The sequence below is a fragment of the Barbus barbus genome (assembly GCF_936440315.1).
Source record: "Barbus barbus genome assembly, chromosome: 16".
Classification (NCBI taxonomy): Eukaryota; Metazoa; Chordata; class Actinopteri; order Cypriniformes; family Cyprinidae; genus Barbus; species Barbus barbus.
The window spans coordinates 15,557,401-15,573,847 of record NC_136744.1 but is presented as its reverse complement, the minus strand read 5'-3'; the positions used below and the strand labels follow the sequence as shown (position 1 = coordinate 15,573,847).

The 16,447-nt window shown below is 36.0% G+C and overlaps 1 protein-coding gene across 1 annotated transcript in view; it reads left to right on the top strand.

Moving 5' to 3' along the window:
• LOC306882737 (polypeptide N-acetylgalactosaminyltransferase 2) overlaps window positions 1-16,447 on the top strand; it is a 78,290-nt gene that overhangs the window by 46,427 nt on the left and 15,416 nt on the right. Inside the window, exons 3-5 of the mRNA XM_079437589.1 lie at window positions 1,520-1,673; window positions 14,865-14,963; window positions 15,731-15,798. Of these exons, the coding sequence (XP_079293715.1) occupies window positions 1,520-1,673; window positions 14,865-14,963; window positions 15,731-15,798 (321 nt within the window). The remainder of the gene's footprint in view (window positions 1-1,519; window positions 1,674-14,864; window positions 14,964-15,730; window positions 15,799-16,447) is intronic.

Genomic DNA, 16,447 nt, shown 5'->3' with positions numbered 1-16,447 from the left:
AAAATGTGTGGTAAGTACTGTGGCTCCATAGTAACTGGTGCGATCGCGAATCTCGAAAGTCATAGTGAAACTAAAAGGCGATCGTGCATTCAAAAGCAGTTTCAATGCCAGGCAAAATAGCGGCTCCCTGATGCCTGCAATTATATACAATACAGTATGATTACCCAATGATATAACTGCGAGAGAAAGTATTGAAATATGTATTTTCCTCCATCTCGTATTTATTCCCTTTAGGAGTTCCGTAGTACAAGTCATTTTCTTTCCAAACACGGTATTGGAACGTGGCAGATTGGGGGGTGGGGGGGTCACGATGTCAGCTCAACACCGCGATGTCTATCAGCAATCAGCGATGGATGATGTCATTGTCTATCGGCCCAACCCTAACTGTAACTGCTTTTTTTTAATATATTTGTGGTGGTGGTGGTGTTGTCATTATTACAATGAATAATTGTTTAGTTTAAGCTTTCTAAAAGCTTACATGATACTACTAGATGTTTATAGAAATGAACATGATAGAAACACAATGTAGTGTATAATGAAGTGGTTAAGACTTATAAACCATATCTAAGAGTTTGGCTTTTCCTTTCGGTTCTGCTCCTAATTTGAAATGATGTCTCTTGTTCATTAACAATTCCCGTGGCAGTGGTCTTGGCCTTTGAATCGATGTTAGCGCTCTACTGGATATCTGGCATCAGTGGCATGTAATTCTCACTTAGGTCGGCCTAATTATAATGCAGAAGACGTTTGCCAGAGCTCTGCTAAATTAATTGCTTATAGTCTTTTGTAATGATAGATAACAATCGAATTCTGCCACATGTTTCTGAGGTCTAAGTATCATCGTAGCCATCTCTGCCGTTTAACTCTGCCATGTTACCGTGGGATGTGACTAAAATCAAAATGGAAAAATAACACTTTTTGTTGAGGAAAAGCTAAGCTTGTGGTTGGGAAATCATTTAAGGCAGGCGGTTATGGAATGGCTCCATTTGGCAAATATCCTCATATATTATCATTTGGCAAATGTCGTCTTTGACAGATTCACCTGGATTGTAATCAGCTAAAGATGTCTAGCCAGCTCCTTTCACGTTCTTTTGGGCGACTGTGATTTATAATGTAATAATGGACAGCAGTGCATTCAGGGTTTTTGTCTTGGCTAAAAAAAGATGTTTCTAAGAAACATGAGTATTTCATTCAAAAACAAGAGTACACCTTTGTTCTTTATAGTGTGGAAATTTGTCTTTGGTAAATGACAAGCCTGATGTCTGGAGTGATTATAGGCATCTTTGGACATGACAAATTGATAGTTTCAGAGTTTTTCAAATGGAAAGTAGCCCTACTTAGTATGTTAAAGCAATCAATCCACAGTATTTGATTTATTTGTACACTGGGTAAAAGTCAGCCTTTTGGTAATGGAAATGACAAGAAAAACTATTTATTTGATAATTTTTTGTTGCAAAGATCTAGATGTTCTTTTTCTTTTGTCTGACATCCAGTGTTTAATAGTTTTTTGTCACTTTTTCAGGGAAGGTTAGGTGGCAGGACTTTGACCAGGACCTGTACGTGGGAGCTACAGTGGTGAGGCCAGGGCAGGATCCCTACGCCCGCAACAAGTTCAACCAGGTTGAGAGTGACAAACTCCGAATGGACCGCAGTGTCCCTGACACCAGACATGACCAGTAAGTCCCAGTTGAGTTTTTAAACTCAACTCATTCAGTTAACACTCAAGAAACAGAGCTTTGCTTCTTGTTCAGTTCACGTCATTGAAATGAGCTAATGCTCAACTGAATTTTTTTCACAACTTCTTTTCATTACATGCAATCAGTGTAATAGAAGTTTACTTCATTGTTTTTGCATTGGGACATCATTGAATCATCTTTATTTGTTTGGGGTTTTCAGGTCCTAGAATGCTTTGCATAGATAAATGTTGAAATTAAGTAAGGAATAATTGACGATGGGCTGTTGAATTAGTAAGGGATAATCAACTGCTAATGCACGACGTGGAGGCAAAGAACCGCCCAACGCGAAGCGGAGGCAAATTATTCCATGGTCATTTGCCAAGTAATAGACAATTTAAAACTAGTATTGCAGCGCAATATTTGACCCAATGGGTAAAAATGAAAGTTATTTTCGTCAGTTACGGCTCGTTAGCTCTAGCATTCAGCCAGCTTCAAATCAGACACAGAGATGAAAAAGTGCATTAAGACAACATTTATTTGAATGAATTATAGCATGCATTTCAATTAATTATCGAGAGAGAGAGAGGACAGTTGTGTGTACCTGCTTGAGTCTCTCTCTACAAAAAAATTACTTCAAAAACAGGGATTTTATCACCTCGTTGCTGGGGAATATAATGTAGCGATCTAGTATATCTTTTATTTTATTAATAAAAATCGCTGGGAAGCATTGGAAGTTTATGTCTCTCTCTCTCTGTGTGTGTGCGAGCAGAATTAAAGATTGTTGTGTATGCTGCTACACGCAACAATGTTCACATCTTGTATTTCAAACCAGTACAATACACTATCTACTATTTTTTTTTTTTTTTCTTTTTTTTTGTACACCGTTCAAAAATTTGGGGTTGGAAAGATTTTTTTTTTTTTTTTTTTTTTTTTTTTTTAATGTCTTGAACTGATGTCTAATTTAATAGGATTTACTCAATTCTCTTATAGTTGAGTAGAGTTTTAGAAGCCCATATAGCATTTGACAGGGTATGACAGCCACAATCTCATCCATATTGCTATAAAATATAGCATTCTGTGTAGAATTCAAATAGGTCCGATACATTTTGTGGTCTGCGCCGACTCGCTCATGTGATCTGCCCCGTGCTATCGTGTCTCTGGACTGGAGCAGAGTGTGTGTGCGGTGGTTAGACTTCTTTTTTTCCTCAATGGAATGCATATTTACACTGTCCGAATCGTCCCTTGTCCCCTATATAGTGCACTACGTGACTTTCTCCATACAGAAAATACTAATTCTGTGAACAAGTGACCTATTTCAGCTGTGGCTTCAATGTCTATTTATAGTGTAGAGGGCGGGCGCTTCGAATTCTAGAGAGCATTTGATTGGACAAAGTTTGAGAAGATGAAGTACGATGTGACGTCAAAAAAATCGTTGAGCCGTTTTGGCAGAAGTGACGAACTGCAAGCTTTGAATGCTTATATCTTCTAAATGCAAATGTTGTCACTGTTTTGGAGCACACTGGCATACAGATAACCTTAAGACTAACGTATTGATACTAACACCCAAAAACTTCAATTTTGATTTCATGGGACCTCTAAAGCACCCTTTCCACTAATAATGGACTGTTCATGTTACACTGAGCATTTTCCTCGCTATATAAGGTTTTTCCATTGCCTAATTTATTATGTAGTGTGCCTTGCTTTACAACACACAGTGAATGTGAAGAACAGTGTCAGTGCTTCTTTGTGATAAATTAATGTGCTAAATTTAATTTTGGATTCTCATAAAGAGAGGCCTGTCATTTGATGAGAGATGCTTACACAGCACAATGATAGGGAAATGCATGAAAAGCACTTCCCCAGCAAATCAGTGAGTCTTTCAAAACTTCATCCTCATCTGTCTGTCGGTCACAGTGTCCTTGAGGTGGCAAAGTAGCAGATTGTCTTCGGGGCTTAAATGGCTGTCAGAGATGTCAAGGCAGGATTGACAATATGAGTAGAGTGCTGAATGTATAAATGGAAAATAAAGGAGTAGTTTAAATGGAGAATGAGCTTGTCCTCTTAGATGCAGTAAGTGGTCTTGGGTGTTATGAATCTCATCAGCTGTAACAGTCACACTTGTGTTTAAGCTGAAAGGTCTCACAGGGGAAAATCATTTACTGCTGAGTGGGCATCTGAAGGAACGTCATATTTGCTGACGACACGAATGGGAATATTTGGGGGCACATTTTTTCCTCTGATAAATGGGCCACTCACTGCTCTATGTATCAAATAATGTGTGGCGCATGTTTAGCAAAACCATTCAGTTCTGACAGGTTTACTTTGCATCTTTGCATTTTAGGATTCATTTGTAAGAATAGTTGTAAGCTGTAAAATGATAAAAGGACTGTAGAAGTTCTGAATTCAGCAAAACAGTTTTGCTAACTTGGGCTACTTTTTGATGTTGGAAAAATGCTTGACCACCCACATTTGCACCTCAACAATGCCTCTTCAGTGTTCACCAACTTACCCAGTCTGAATTTTATTTATAACAAGTTTCATAATCATTTCAGTCCAGTCTTTTTACATGTCAAGAAGACATTGCACACAAGTTTTAAAGGTGCGCTGCCAATCAAAAGTTTGGGGTCGTAAGGTTTTTATATAAAAGCTTTTTGCTTGCCAAGGATGCAGTTATTTGAGCAAAAAAGTACAGTACAACAGTAATTTTTTGAAATATTACTGTTTTAAAATGTAATTTATTCCTTTATTATTGTGCAAAGCTGAATATTCAGCAGTTATTGCTCCAGTGTCACATGTTCCTTCAGATATCATTCTGATATGCTGATTTGCTGATCAAGAAACATTTCTTATTATTGTCAATGTTAAAAACAGTTTTGACAAATGTTAAGCAGCACAACTGTGATGCTTTTTGTTTTTCAGGATTCTTTGGTGAATAGAAAGTTCAAAAGAACCGCATTTATATGAAGTACAAATCTTTTGTGACATGTTTTTACTGTTGGTTTTTGTTGAAATTAAATGCATCCCTGCTGAATAAAAGCATTCACTTCCTTCAAACTAAAGTAATTTTACTGACTCCAAACTTTTGAAAGGTATTATAATTAGTAAACGACAGGCCGTTTCATTTTATAGAGTCAGAGAGAGAGAAATATAGTCATGTAAAACAATTATTTTGTGCAAAAACTTGAAAGGGGACTTCAGTTATAATTATTGAACAAAAATCCATTGAAAAGCAACACAAAGTGGTAGTGCCACTGATTTATTATTATTATTTATTTATTTTTAACACAATTATTTAAATTTTTAAATGTAATTTTTTTTAAACTTAACTCTCGAGTATCAAAAAGCTTCAGGATCCTTAGAAATATTATCTGGTCCCCTGAACGTACTGTAACATCATTAGAGCTGCACTTAGCTGAGACTGTATCGATTGTGTGGGAAAATTAGGTTTCCATCTAACACGTTACTGCTGTTTTACAATGACCAGATGTAACTGCCTTTTTGTTGTGATTCAGACAGCCTAGATATCTTCACAAAACATCTTGCGCTTCTTCACCAGAAACATATTTCCCATATTTCAGAGGGCTGCTGTAAAAGCTATTGGGTGTTTGGTTGTGCTTAAACGAACATAAATTGGTCCCACAGCCAGTCGATGTCTCTGAATTAGCTGTCATGAACGTTGTGATGAATTAGTGCTTTTTTTTAACTGTCTGATGTTAGGCAAAAAACAGATTGCTTTGGATATTTCAAGCATGATATTTGCAGGATCACAGTGTGTTCTTAAAAAAATTATTCAGTTTTATCAAATTTATGGTCACAAGTCTTAACTATCATTTTAAGAGGTCTTATATTTGGGATGAAAAAACAGGATTTGTAACAGCCAAATGTGATTTTAAACTTCAAAAGTCTGTGATTTGAATTAAATAAATTTGAGCGTGCATTTATGCCAAGCAATTACTCATGATCTACTGTTGATGAATTATGACATTGTTATAGTGTTTATATTGTAATGTCATATATGGCTGACAACATGCACATTTTGTGTCCTTCATTTTTATAATAAGTGGCTGGAAGTAGTAGCCCATAGATATTTCAAAATAAGAGTCCCGGTGTATTTCAGTTTGTACATACAGGAGTCATGACCTGCATTATGTATAGAATTTTTATCTTTGGTAATTTGGTCACACAATAAACTTTGTCTGGCAGAGGACCAAGAACATTAACACATTCAGTATACAGATTTGACTAGTATCTGCCTTTTTAAAAACACATTACTTCAGAGAAATATCAATCAACCTCTGAGAGTATTGTATATTTTTATATTTTAAATTTTCAGTTGAATATGTGCCATACTTTAAATAAATCATGCATATTAGATTATTTTACTTTGAGATTATTTAGAGTTTGTTCTGTGTGGACACATGGTATTAATTTTATTTGTGCAAGTTTAAAAAAAAAAAAAAGATACGTCTCAATATAGCAAAGGGTTTCGTTCTGAAAAAAACGTTTGAATTTTTAATTTATGTTGCTTGGGGGGTTTGTCATTTTTAATACTTTGGTAAAGTATGGTTTAATCATGTGTTTTAGTTATATAACACTTGTGGACAAAGTAGGCAGGAAAACGCTCCTTGAACATTCACCACCATCGCCTCTGTCTGTGGTCCTGCCACAGCTTGCACGTGGACTGACACATGCGTTTGAAGAGCCCAGCGTGTGAGGTGAAGGTGCAGACTGTGAAGGTTGGCTAGCGGGTGCTGTCTTCCACCATTGTTTCCACTGAAGGCCTGCAGTGCAGGGCTGGGCTCCCAGGACTCTCTGATTTACTGCTGACATGCAGGAAGACTTGTCGCTTCTCCGCTCAACATAAACAGGCTGCTTGGGAGATGCTGCCCTCTTAGGAAATTACCCTCCCATTGCACATGGATGAACTTGACCCTTAATTAAAAAAAATAAAAACATTTAAAAATAGTCCTATGCATTATATTGACCAAAAAAAGCCACAACACTAACTTGTAGTGCTTTGTGGTTACAGGAAGGAATGTTCATTGTTGGCGTGACTTTGTTGTTTACTCTGTACTACGGCAGGTCACTTGAACACTTCAAGTTCCTGACTTCAAGGCTTCCATTTCCCTCTTTTAGATGTCAGTGTACAGTTTAAGAATTTGATGTTTGTTACTATTTGAAAATCCAGCTCATAATTCCAGGAATTCAAGTGCCCTTTTACCACTTGATTGCGGCGACTCTTCACCTTTCACACAGGACACGTTCTTGCGTCCGCCTTTGCTGTTTTTAGATTGATTTTCTAAATAAACCTGTGCTAGACTGACATCTTTTACAGTTGTGGCATGTCACAGCCCCCCCCCCCCCCCCCCCCCCACCCACCACACACAGTGTCTCGCATTTAAAATGCAGAGGGATTCGCCAATGTTACAATTATGTCTAATGCCATTAAGCAGCAGATAACTATTTTCATTTTATGGCCAATAAAGCAATAAATGGCATATTATTAAAACTCCACTTTCAAAATTCTAATTAAATTGACAAAACACTAAAATCAGTCATTTAAAGGCATTTAAGGCAAAAAAAATGTCATTAATTATTCACCATCATGATGTTAAAAACCGGTAAGACCTTTATTCATCTTCGGAACACAAATTAAGATATTTCTGATGAAATCCAATAGCTTTCTGACCCTGCATTGTTAAAATAGTCCATGTGACATCAGTGGTTCAACCTTAACGTTATGAAGCTACGAGAATGTTTTTTGTGCACAAGGAAAACTAAAATAATGACTTTATTCAACAATTTATTTTCTGTGTCAGTTTTCGACGCACGTTCACAAGAGTACCACGGCGCATGCGTGACGCATTCTCTCGGATTTCATCAAAATCTTAATATCGCTAAAAAGAAAAATATCTCTAAAAAGTGGATATTATTTTTAGAATCAAGTTAGTCTTTACTACTTATTCACAACGCCATAAACCTTTGTATTTTGTTAATTGCTATGAATATCGATTATTATCATGTAAGTGTCTCTGCCAGAGCTTTTAGAAAGCTGAAACGGGAATAAAATCAATTATTAAAAAAAAACATGAACCGCAACAACAATCATTAGTATTAATGTTAAATGAGTGTTGGAAAATGGAAAAGGCAGTCTGAATGTTAAAACAGGGAAAATGAGCAAGCATACTATCCAGTATCGTACACTGGAAATATTGCCAGTAAATGGGTGATTATGTACAGTTTTGACCAAAAAAATTAATAAACACTAAAATCTAAAACCAATCATTTTGAATTTAGGCATCACAACATTATAATGTACCGTATTGTGTATTTATTTTCACTTTTGAGATTTGATAAAAATTACCTTTTTATTTTATGATCAGAATGGAAAAATAAAGGAAATGAGTATGCATATTGTCCAATATCGTACAATACCGATACATAAAATCCCTAAACAATGCATTTCAAGACATGTGTCATGTGCCTTCTAGCTGTTTTAGTTCCCATGAACGCATCCTCCGTGAGTGGCTCCTGAGTCAAGAGTATGGACGGATTTGAATATTCTGCTTTCTGGGAGCAGAGCTTTAATTTATGGTGCTTCACTAAGCCCAGCAGCCGATATTTGCATCAATAAGCCGGTAACAGATCTCTGAATGATGAGAACCCACTTTTTTTCTGGAGATACATCAAGCAGCAAGGACATCTGTTCATCTTTTCTTTCCTCACTCTCTTGAGCATGACCTTTTTAAGCCTGCCTGATTTTCAAAATCCCTCTGAACCGTCTGAGCTCTGGCCCTTTCTTGCAGAAAAACTACTGTATGCTTTGGCCGGTGCTGCCAACCGCTGCAACTGGCAGAGCAGTCATGAAGTCATCGACCGAAGTCTCCATGAGTCACATAAGCAAACATTGACCCACTGTTGTATGACTGCCACACAGACTGTGTAATTAAGATGTGTTTCTCGCTCGTACTGCCCAGTACCATTTCCTCTCTTTGTGTCAGTATTTCATATCGATCTGATCCCTCCAGTTCCAGAGTTTTATTTGTCACATTTGTACAAATGCAGTGAAATGTTTTGTCTGCCCTCCTCCTATGAGTGCGCTTTTGGAGCTAAAAAGGAATGCTTAGAACACTAGAAAGGGGAAAACACTGGATATATTTGCAAATAATGGACAAAGGTGCATTTTGATTAAAAAGTTGCCTTTCAAATGTTTGTGAGTTTGTCAGTTTGTGTAAAACTTGACGAACACATTCTCTGTGATCCAAAGAGCATGTTGAGCTTCAATTGAAGCAAGAACATATAACCGTCTGTACGGAAAGTCACATTATCAATGACATAAGTTATAGACCTATAAAATCAGTATTGCATAATTATTTTACTTGACAATGTTTCTTTGTTTTTTCAAAATCCCAACTATGTTCAGACTGAATTGAGTTTCAAAGCGGTCTCGGACATCTGGCCCCCGCTGTATGTGTGAAGTGTTGGGGGAGAATTGTATTGAGTACATAATGGTTGACATGTTTGTTCTTGGGCATCATAATCTCACGTCAGCTGGATGTCCGTTTTAGTCATTTGGCAGGGGATGTTACTGGCACGGCTCTCAAACGTTGTTGACTATGGTTCGGTTGGACAGAGTTCAAATTGCATTGTAATGGATGTGTGTTGGAGACAGTCACGTGTGACCTGACCTGAACCGAGCAAGATGTTCAGATCATATTCTCTTCTCATCTCGTGAAAGGTGGGTTATAATGTAAAAATTAGCGACGGAGGAAATTTCTTATTTTAGACACGAGGTCAAGAGTTCAGATATCTTATTATATTAGATTTGCATTACCATTAAGTTTGGGTTGGTTTTTTTCTTATGCTTACCAAGGCTGCATATGCAGGAAGATTTAACATGCAGGAACAACAGTAATATTTTTTAAATATTATTGTAATTTAAAATAATATTTCTATTGTAACAATAATAATGTAACAATATTTTCTATTGTTTTTCTTATGATATATTGCTTAATATTTGTGGAAACAGTATTTGTTTCAGTGTTCTTTGAATAGAAAGTTCAAAAGAAAAGCATTTGTTTGAAATAGAAATATTTTCTAACATTACGTGATTACCATCACTTTTTTTAAAGGTGGCATATGACGTTGCTAAAAAGAACATTATTTGGTGTAATGCAATGTGTTTATGCAGTTTAAACGCCTGTTCACACCAAGCACGATAACGATAAAGATATAGTTCTAAAAATCGTTCTCAGTATTTAAGAATGGCAGCGTCCACACCACAACTATAACGATAAAGGCACAAAGAAACTATATAATTGTAATCACTTCCAGAACAATTTTTTCCAGCTGATGAATGATAAAAACACTGACAGCCAATCAGAATCCATGTGCTCGAATTTAAAGCGGCAGACGCACGTGCGCTTAGAATAAACAGACGATATTTTTATATCAGTTTATATCAGTTAGTGTGAACGGGCCTTTAGGTTAAACACATTATTTTCCACATGCTATACATTATTGTTGCTCCTCTATGCTCCGCCTTTCTGAAACGTGCTGATTTTTACAAAACTCATCATTCTGAGAAGCGAGGCGTGCTCTGATTGGCCAGCTATCCAGTGCGTTGTGATTGGCCGAATACATAAAGTGTGTGACAATGTTATGCCCCTTACCATGTTGTGATGCCGTGTCCCTAAAGTGTAAATGGCAATTAGATGCTATTTACACTGTTAATAGCATTTTTTGCTATTTATCCCACTTATTGCAAATAGTGGCAATTATCTGCACCTCAGTATTGTAGTAAATTATAAAACCGTATGCAATAACTTATTGAATGTAAATTTATCATTTTAATTCAAATTATTACATGGATGCCACCTCTACACCTACCCTAACCCTACCCGATACTTTTTAAACTTTTCGATTATTTCCTTTTATTTTTATTGAAAATAAACTTTTAACTGCTGGTAAGAGAAGAATTCAGAGAAATAACCTCAGATAGCTGCTGCAGCCTCTGCTTTCAGCAAATATTTAGAGCCATCACAGATTTTTAAGTCTAAGGCTGAAGCTATTGATTAACATGTATTTATTTCTAACAAATAAAATATTATTATTATTAAGTCCCAGAAAGCCTTGTATTGTATGACTAAATAGACCACCAAGATGAGTTCAGTAAAATTCCAAGATGGAAACTGGAAAGAAAAGACTCTAAAGTTAAGCGTTCTGTCATATTAGATCATTTAATGGTTTCTGCAGTGTTACAGCATTTCACAGAGAATTAAAATGGGATATGCAAAACCATATTCATCATAATACATATTCAGAAAGGAATGCTTTAATATCCAAGAATTTGGTTTGCCCTTCTTTGGTTTAGATGGTCGTTTATGCTACAATGTCTCCTTTAAAATGCATGTTGTCCATTTGTTCTGATAAGCAGTGGAAGTTTTCTCTTGGTTTGATGCTGTAAATGTGTTTGGCTTGAGCAGTGTTCCTCTGTGCAGTTGCATGTAAACGTCTTGTCACTATATGTCAGTTTCCCTCCTGGAGAGCTGATGATGCTGCAGATGACATTATCCTCGTTGTAAAAGTCTTCTTATCGCTGCCCTTTCACCATCGCGTGTGCTGCATGCCCAATGCAGTAGTAGCGTTCAGCGCAGAAGACGCACAAACCTTGCGTTTAAAATGGCCGTGAGACCTTTTTAAAGGTCAGAGCTTTATAGTTTGTTTGCTGGAATGCCAACCTTTTGCATTTTCTCCCAAAAGTAAGGAGAATTTGCCCTCCATGTTTTTGCACCATTACCTTCTAGTAAATTTACCCAGAACTGAAAAAATGAAGCGCACTAGTCTTAAATCCCTCTGTTAAACGCTTACCTAAGCTGGTAATGAGGAACACATGCTCTTTGTTTACTCCTGAGAGACTCTGCTTCTGTTGTGTTACCCCTGATGGCAGCAGGCCATGTGTCTTATTGGAAATGTTTTTGGCGGGTGTAGTTGTTGTCTAGCTGAGCCGTAGCCTGTGTCTGGTGTTCGGACCGCTGTTCTAAGAAAAAAAAAAAAGGACCTGCTTGCCAATGTTTTAATGAATGATGTCTTTCTGCACATGGTGTGTTTTTCGTTTAGTCCATTGTCTTCCTTATACTGCTCATAAATGTGTTGCAAAGTGTACATTGTAAAAATATTAGGGCTGTCAGTTTGTGACATTTGTGTGTTTGTTTGTGTTTAAATAATGCTAGAACATTAGCAAGAAAAAGTTGTATATGTAAAAATTCTAAATTAATTTTATGCATTGCTAAATATTATATTCTTTTTTTAATAAATATTAATTCAACGCTTATTTTTACTTTGCCATGCCATATTGTTGTCAATTCAATGCTTTTGTCATGCCGTGTATTTTAATTATCTTCATTTAATCTGTAATCTTCATTTTTCTCTCCAAATATTGTTTAAAGGACAGCAATTTTTAATGGCATTTAAAATGAGTTTATCTAGTTTATCACAGTGTGTTTGTATTTAACAGTAAATGTAACAAATATAATTTTATGTTAATAAATATTGATTTTATAAATTTTCTAAATATTATATTTATTTTCTGTAATTATTAATGTATTTTTAAATTGCCATGCTATTTTGTCTATTCAGTGCAGTTGTCATTATGCAATGTATTTCCAGAGAAATATGAAGATTTCAGTAAAATTTATAAAAGATAATGCAAAGATAAAAGATCATTCAAATACTGACGTTTAATGCGCAGCAACTGCACATTAATGTCATCTAAAATTAGAAGTTTTCCTTATCAGTTTGTTTCTCTATTAAACGTATTACGATTAGGGATGCACGATATTGGATTTTTTCCGATATGCCGATATTTTATCAAATTTTGGCCTATACCGATATATTTCCTTTTGTTTGGAAACAACACCAAGTCTTTCCTTTGCAGAAATTATAAGCAAAATATTTTTAATTTTGGTTAGTTTTTAACAAGAACATATTTAATAGAATTAAAATATAATGAAGATTTTTTTTTTACAGTACATTTGAAAATAACTATAAATAAACTATATAAATCGCTGCATTTTTATCCCCAGAAAGATGCAGTGTTAAACCTAACTCTTTTTTTTTTTTTTTAAGATTTAATATTTGTAGATGGTCTAAAACAAAAGTTGTAAAAATTCTGAAAATCTTTGAGCTCATGATTTTGTTTAAAAAATAAAACACATTACACATTAATGAATAAATCCGTATATATAAAATTATTTAATTTACAAGTGTCATGTTTGTGATTTTATTTTCATGTAAGCTATAGCTTCTGACCATTAAATCAAAACATACTCATTATTTTATGACATCAATTACTGTTTTGTTTAATACGAAACAGTCTACATGTTATTTGTGTAGGCTATTTTACTTTTAATTTAATTAGAAGTAGGCCAACAGAGCCCCCTACAGATTAAATCTCCTTACCGACTGGGCGTTAGGTCCCGGGGGAGGCTGCACTTCTGCCAGTGCTATTACGGTTTACTCTATTACACACCCCACTGTTTACTCCATTACACACAGAACGCGTCATTCTGTAGTGCTTTCACAGATTAAGTGCAGCGATCTAAATCGGTGAATCTAATCGTCATTCAGACAAAACTTTGCTTCAAAAAGGAGCCACACTGCTGACGTGATCTAATCACTAGCACACCCTGAACATATGTGAGTTAACCCATTCCTCTTATCGGCAAGACATATCGTCATAATTTTTCATATCAGGCCGATATTTACATTTAAAGCCATTAACGGCCGATTCCGATATCAGTCCGATAATATCGTGCATCCCTAATTACGATAATTAACAAAATGGAATTTTATTAAACTTATACTGTAAAATTAACAAATCATTTTAGATGTTAAATGAATATGAATTTTATGCATTTTCTAAAAAAATTAAAAATAATAAAAAAAAAAGATATATATTAATTTCAAATGTATTTTTAAGTTGCCGTGCCTTTTTGTTGTCTATTCAATGCTGTTGTCATTATGCAGTGTTTTTATATTATCTTTATTTTACTGGGGTCATAATTTTTCAAATATTGGTGTTTAATTACAGCTGCTTAACTTAATTACAATTATTGATTAGTTAATCAAAATCTTAAAACATAGAAGCGTTCATTCAGCACACCGAGACCAGAACATTTATTCTATTAGCTATTGACTTGAGCTGCAACAGTGGAAGCATTTGAGAGTTTATTTGGTGCCATGCTGGGTGGTTGGAGGCCAGCGGAGGGAAGCATGCCAATGGGATATGCTCTAAAAAGTGCTTGTCTTCTAGTCAAAGCCTCCATTCAATCAATGGCCTACTGCATAGTTATTCCTCGTGAGACCTCCTGCAAACAGGGCTAGAAATGTGTGCTGGCCCCTTAATGTATTCCCAAGAAGTCAAGGATTGTAAAATGGTTGAAATGCCTATACACATTCAATGCAAAGATTGAAAAAAGTTGGGGGAAAATATAGATGTGCCACCTTATACCTTTATGAATGTGATTTCTCTGGCCGTAATGGAATTAAATATGATGCCAAGTGTGTAGAATTAGTGTCATGGATGACACTAATCTCATCCCTTTGCTAAAGTCAGTTTGGAGTCTCTGGGCTCTCAACCCTGACCTGTTGTTTAACAGCAGTGTAGGAGAAATTGACCCCGATTCCCTTGCCAGGCATCCAGTGGCCACAAAATCGATGGCATCAGTGCAGAGGAAGCATTGAGTGCTCTTATCCTGGATGAGAGGTGCTAGGAAACTGGAGGATTAGACCCATAGCTGTCAAATTAAAACCTCCGGGATATAAATTGTGTGTGTGTGTTTAGCTGAAACCTTTATAGTGTGCACATAAGTGTGTGTGCATGTTTGGCGATGCGAGTCCAGAGAGTTTAAGCATGCATGACCTCCTGCCCATCTCATCATTAAATGAATGAGGGCTTTGAGATCCACTGAGGGTTTGAGACTGTATTTAGGTGTAGCGGTATGCCAATTGGTTTTCACTGTGTAGACTAGAGGTTCTCTTCAATACAAATACCATCAGTCTCATTAGGTTTTCAATTGCTTTAACTAGTCAGTTGAACAACTGATCATCAATTGAACTAGACTTGATTTCTGAAGAAAATAAACTGGTGGTTGCCCATATATTAATTTATCATCTTTTTGTCTCTCTCAGTTGTCGTCACAAACAGTGGAGGACAGATCTTCCTGCATCCAGTGTGGTCATCACTTTCCACAATGAGGCCCGTTCAGCCCTGCTGCGCACTGTGATCAGGTGGGTCATGTCAAATAACAATTTTTAATGCATGGGCATGATGTGGGATTGTCACCATAGAAAAATCTTGATGCCATTACCAATAAAATTTCACAATTTTTGTTACTAATTTGAATGCAGCAAAACTATTATTGAGCACACTCCTTTATTTAAAATATGAATATAAAAAAATTAAACCGTGATATGGAGTATTTCTCAAGTAAACATTGGTTAAAGTTTTTTTTTTAGTCAGTAATAAAGCACAAATTAAGAGAAGTGCATGGTTTTTGTGTTTTTAATTTTTGCCTACTAGGCTGTGTTTACATTATGGTGTTGAATTGAGAATATTATGTCACATTATTTAGTACAGAAGTGCACTACTGTCGACAGTTTGGGGTCGGTGTAGTTTTTTGAAGGGAAGCTCACCATGGCTGCATTTATTTGATCAGAAATGCAGTAAACAGTAATATTGCGAAATATTAGTAAAATAAATATTACTTGTTGAAAATCCTTATGCTGCGTAGTATTTTTGTGGAATATTTTTCTTATCAGCATACTTTGACGAATATAATGTTCAAAAGAAACATTGTTTTTTATAACAATTTTAATGTCTTTAATGTGAATGCATCCTCACCTAATACAAGTATTAAATTCTTTAAAAAACTAAAACTGATCCTATACATTTTTGAACAATGTACCTCTACTTTTGACATCTACTAAGATCTAGACTAAAATCTCTTTCTCTCTCATAAACATGCATTCAACTCCTCCTCTTTTCCTGTCTTCAGTGTGCTGAAGAAGAGTCCTCCTCATCTGGTCAAAGAGATCATCTTAGTGGACGACTACAGTGACAACCGTAAGTGTTTTGACCTTTAGCTACCAATCAAACTAAATGGTACAGAACTTAAATCATCTCACAATCATATACAATCCGTTTCGTCATGTACAGGGTATAATACTGACCAAAAAACAAGTTATTTTATCATCTCACTCACTCTTGTTTTCTCAACATAAATCCGTATTGAAGAACACTGGAACAGTGCAACTGAGATTTGTATGATTGTAAAAAAGTGTCATCATGGCACCAACCGTGTTCCCAAGTCCCCAACCCATTATTACACTTTTTTGGATGCCAAACCCCTAGTGTGACCTCTTCAGATGTCTGAACTCTGTATGAACCCTGTCCTGAAGGCAATGCTGCCCTGCTCTATGACGCTCTGCTGCAGGGAACCTGGCAGGCACTGGACTTATTAGTCCTCGTCTTTCTTCTGTGGTTTTACATGTGGATTGGGATCCTACTTTTGCATTTTGGCATTTGAGTATGGTCTTTGTTTTTGGATGTAATGCTCTTTCAGAACTGTCCATTACATTTTCATTTCAAGCGTTTGTTTTCACAATATGTAGCGGAGAGTTCGGTATATGTGCCCCCTTTTTAATCAAATTTTCATCTGTAGGCAAGGAGAATTCAGATGGAGGTAAAACTAGTGCACCTGATTATATTTCAG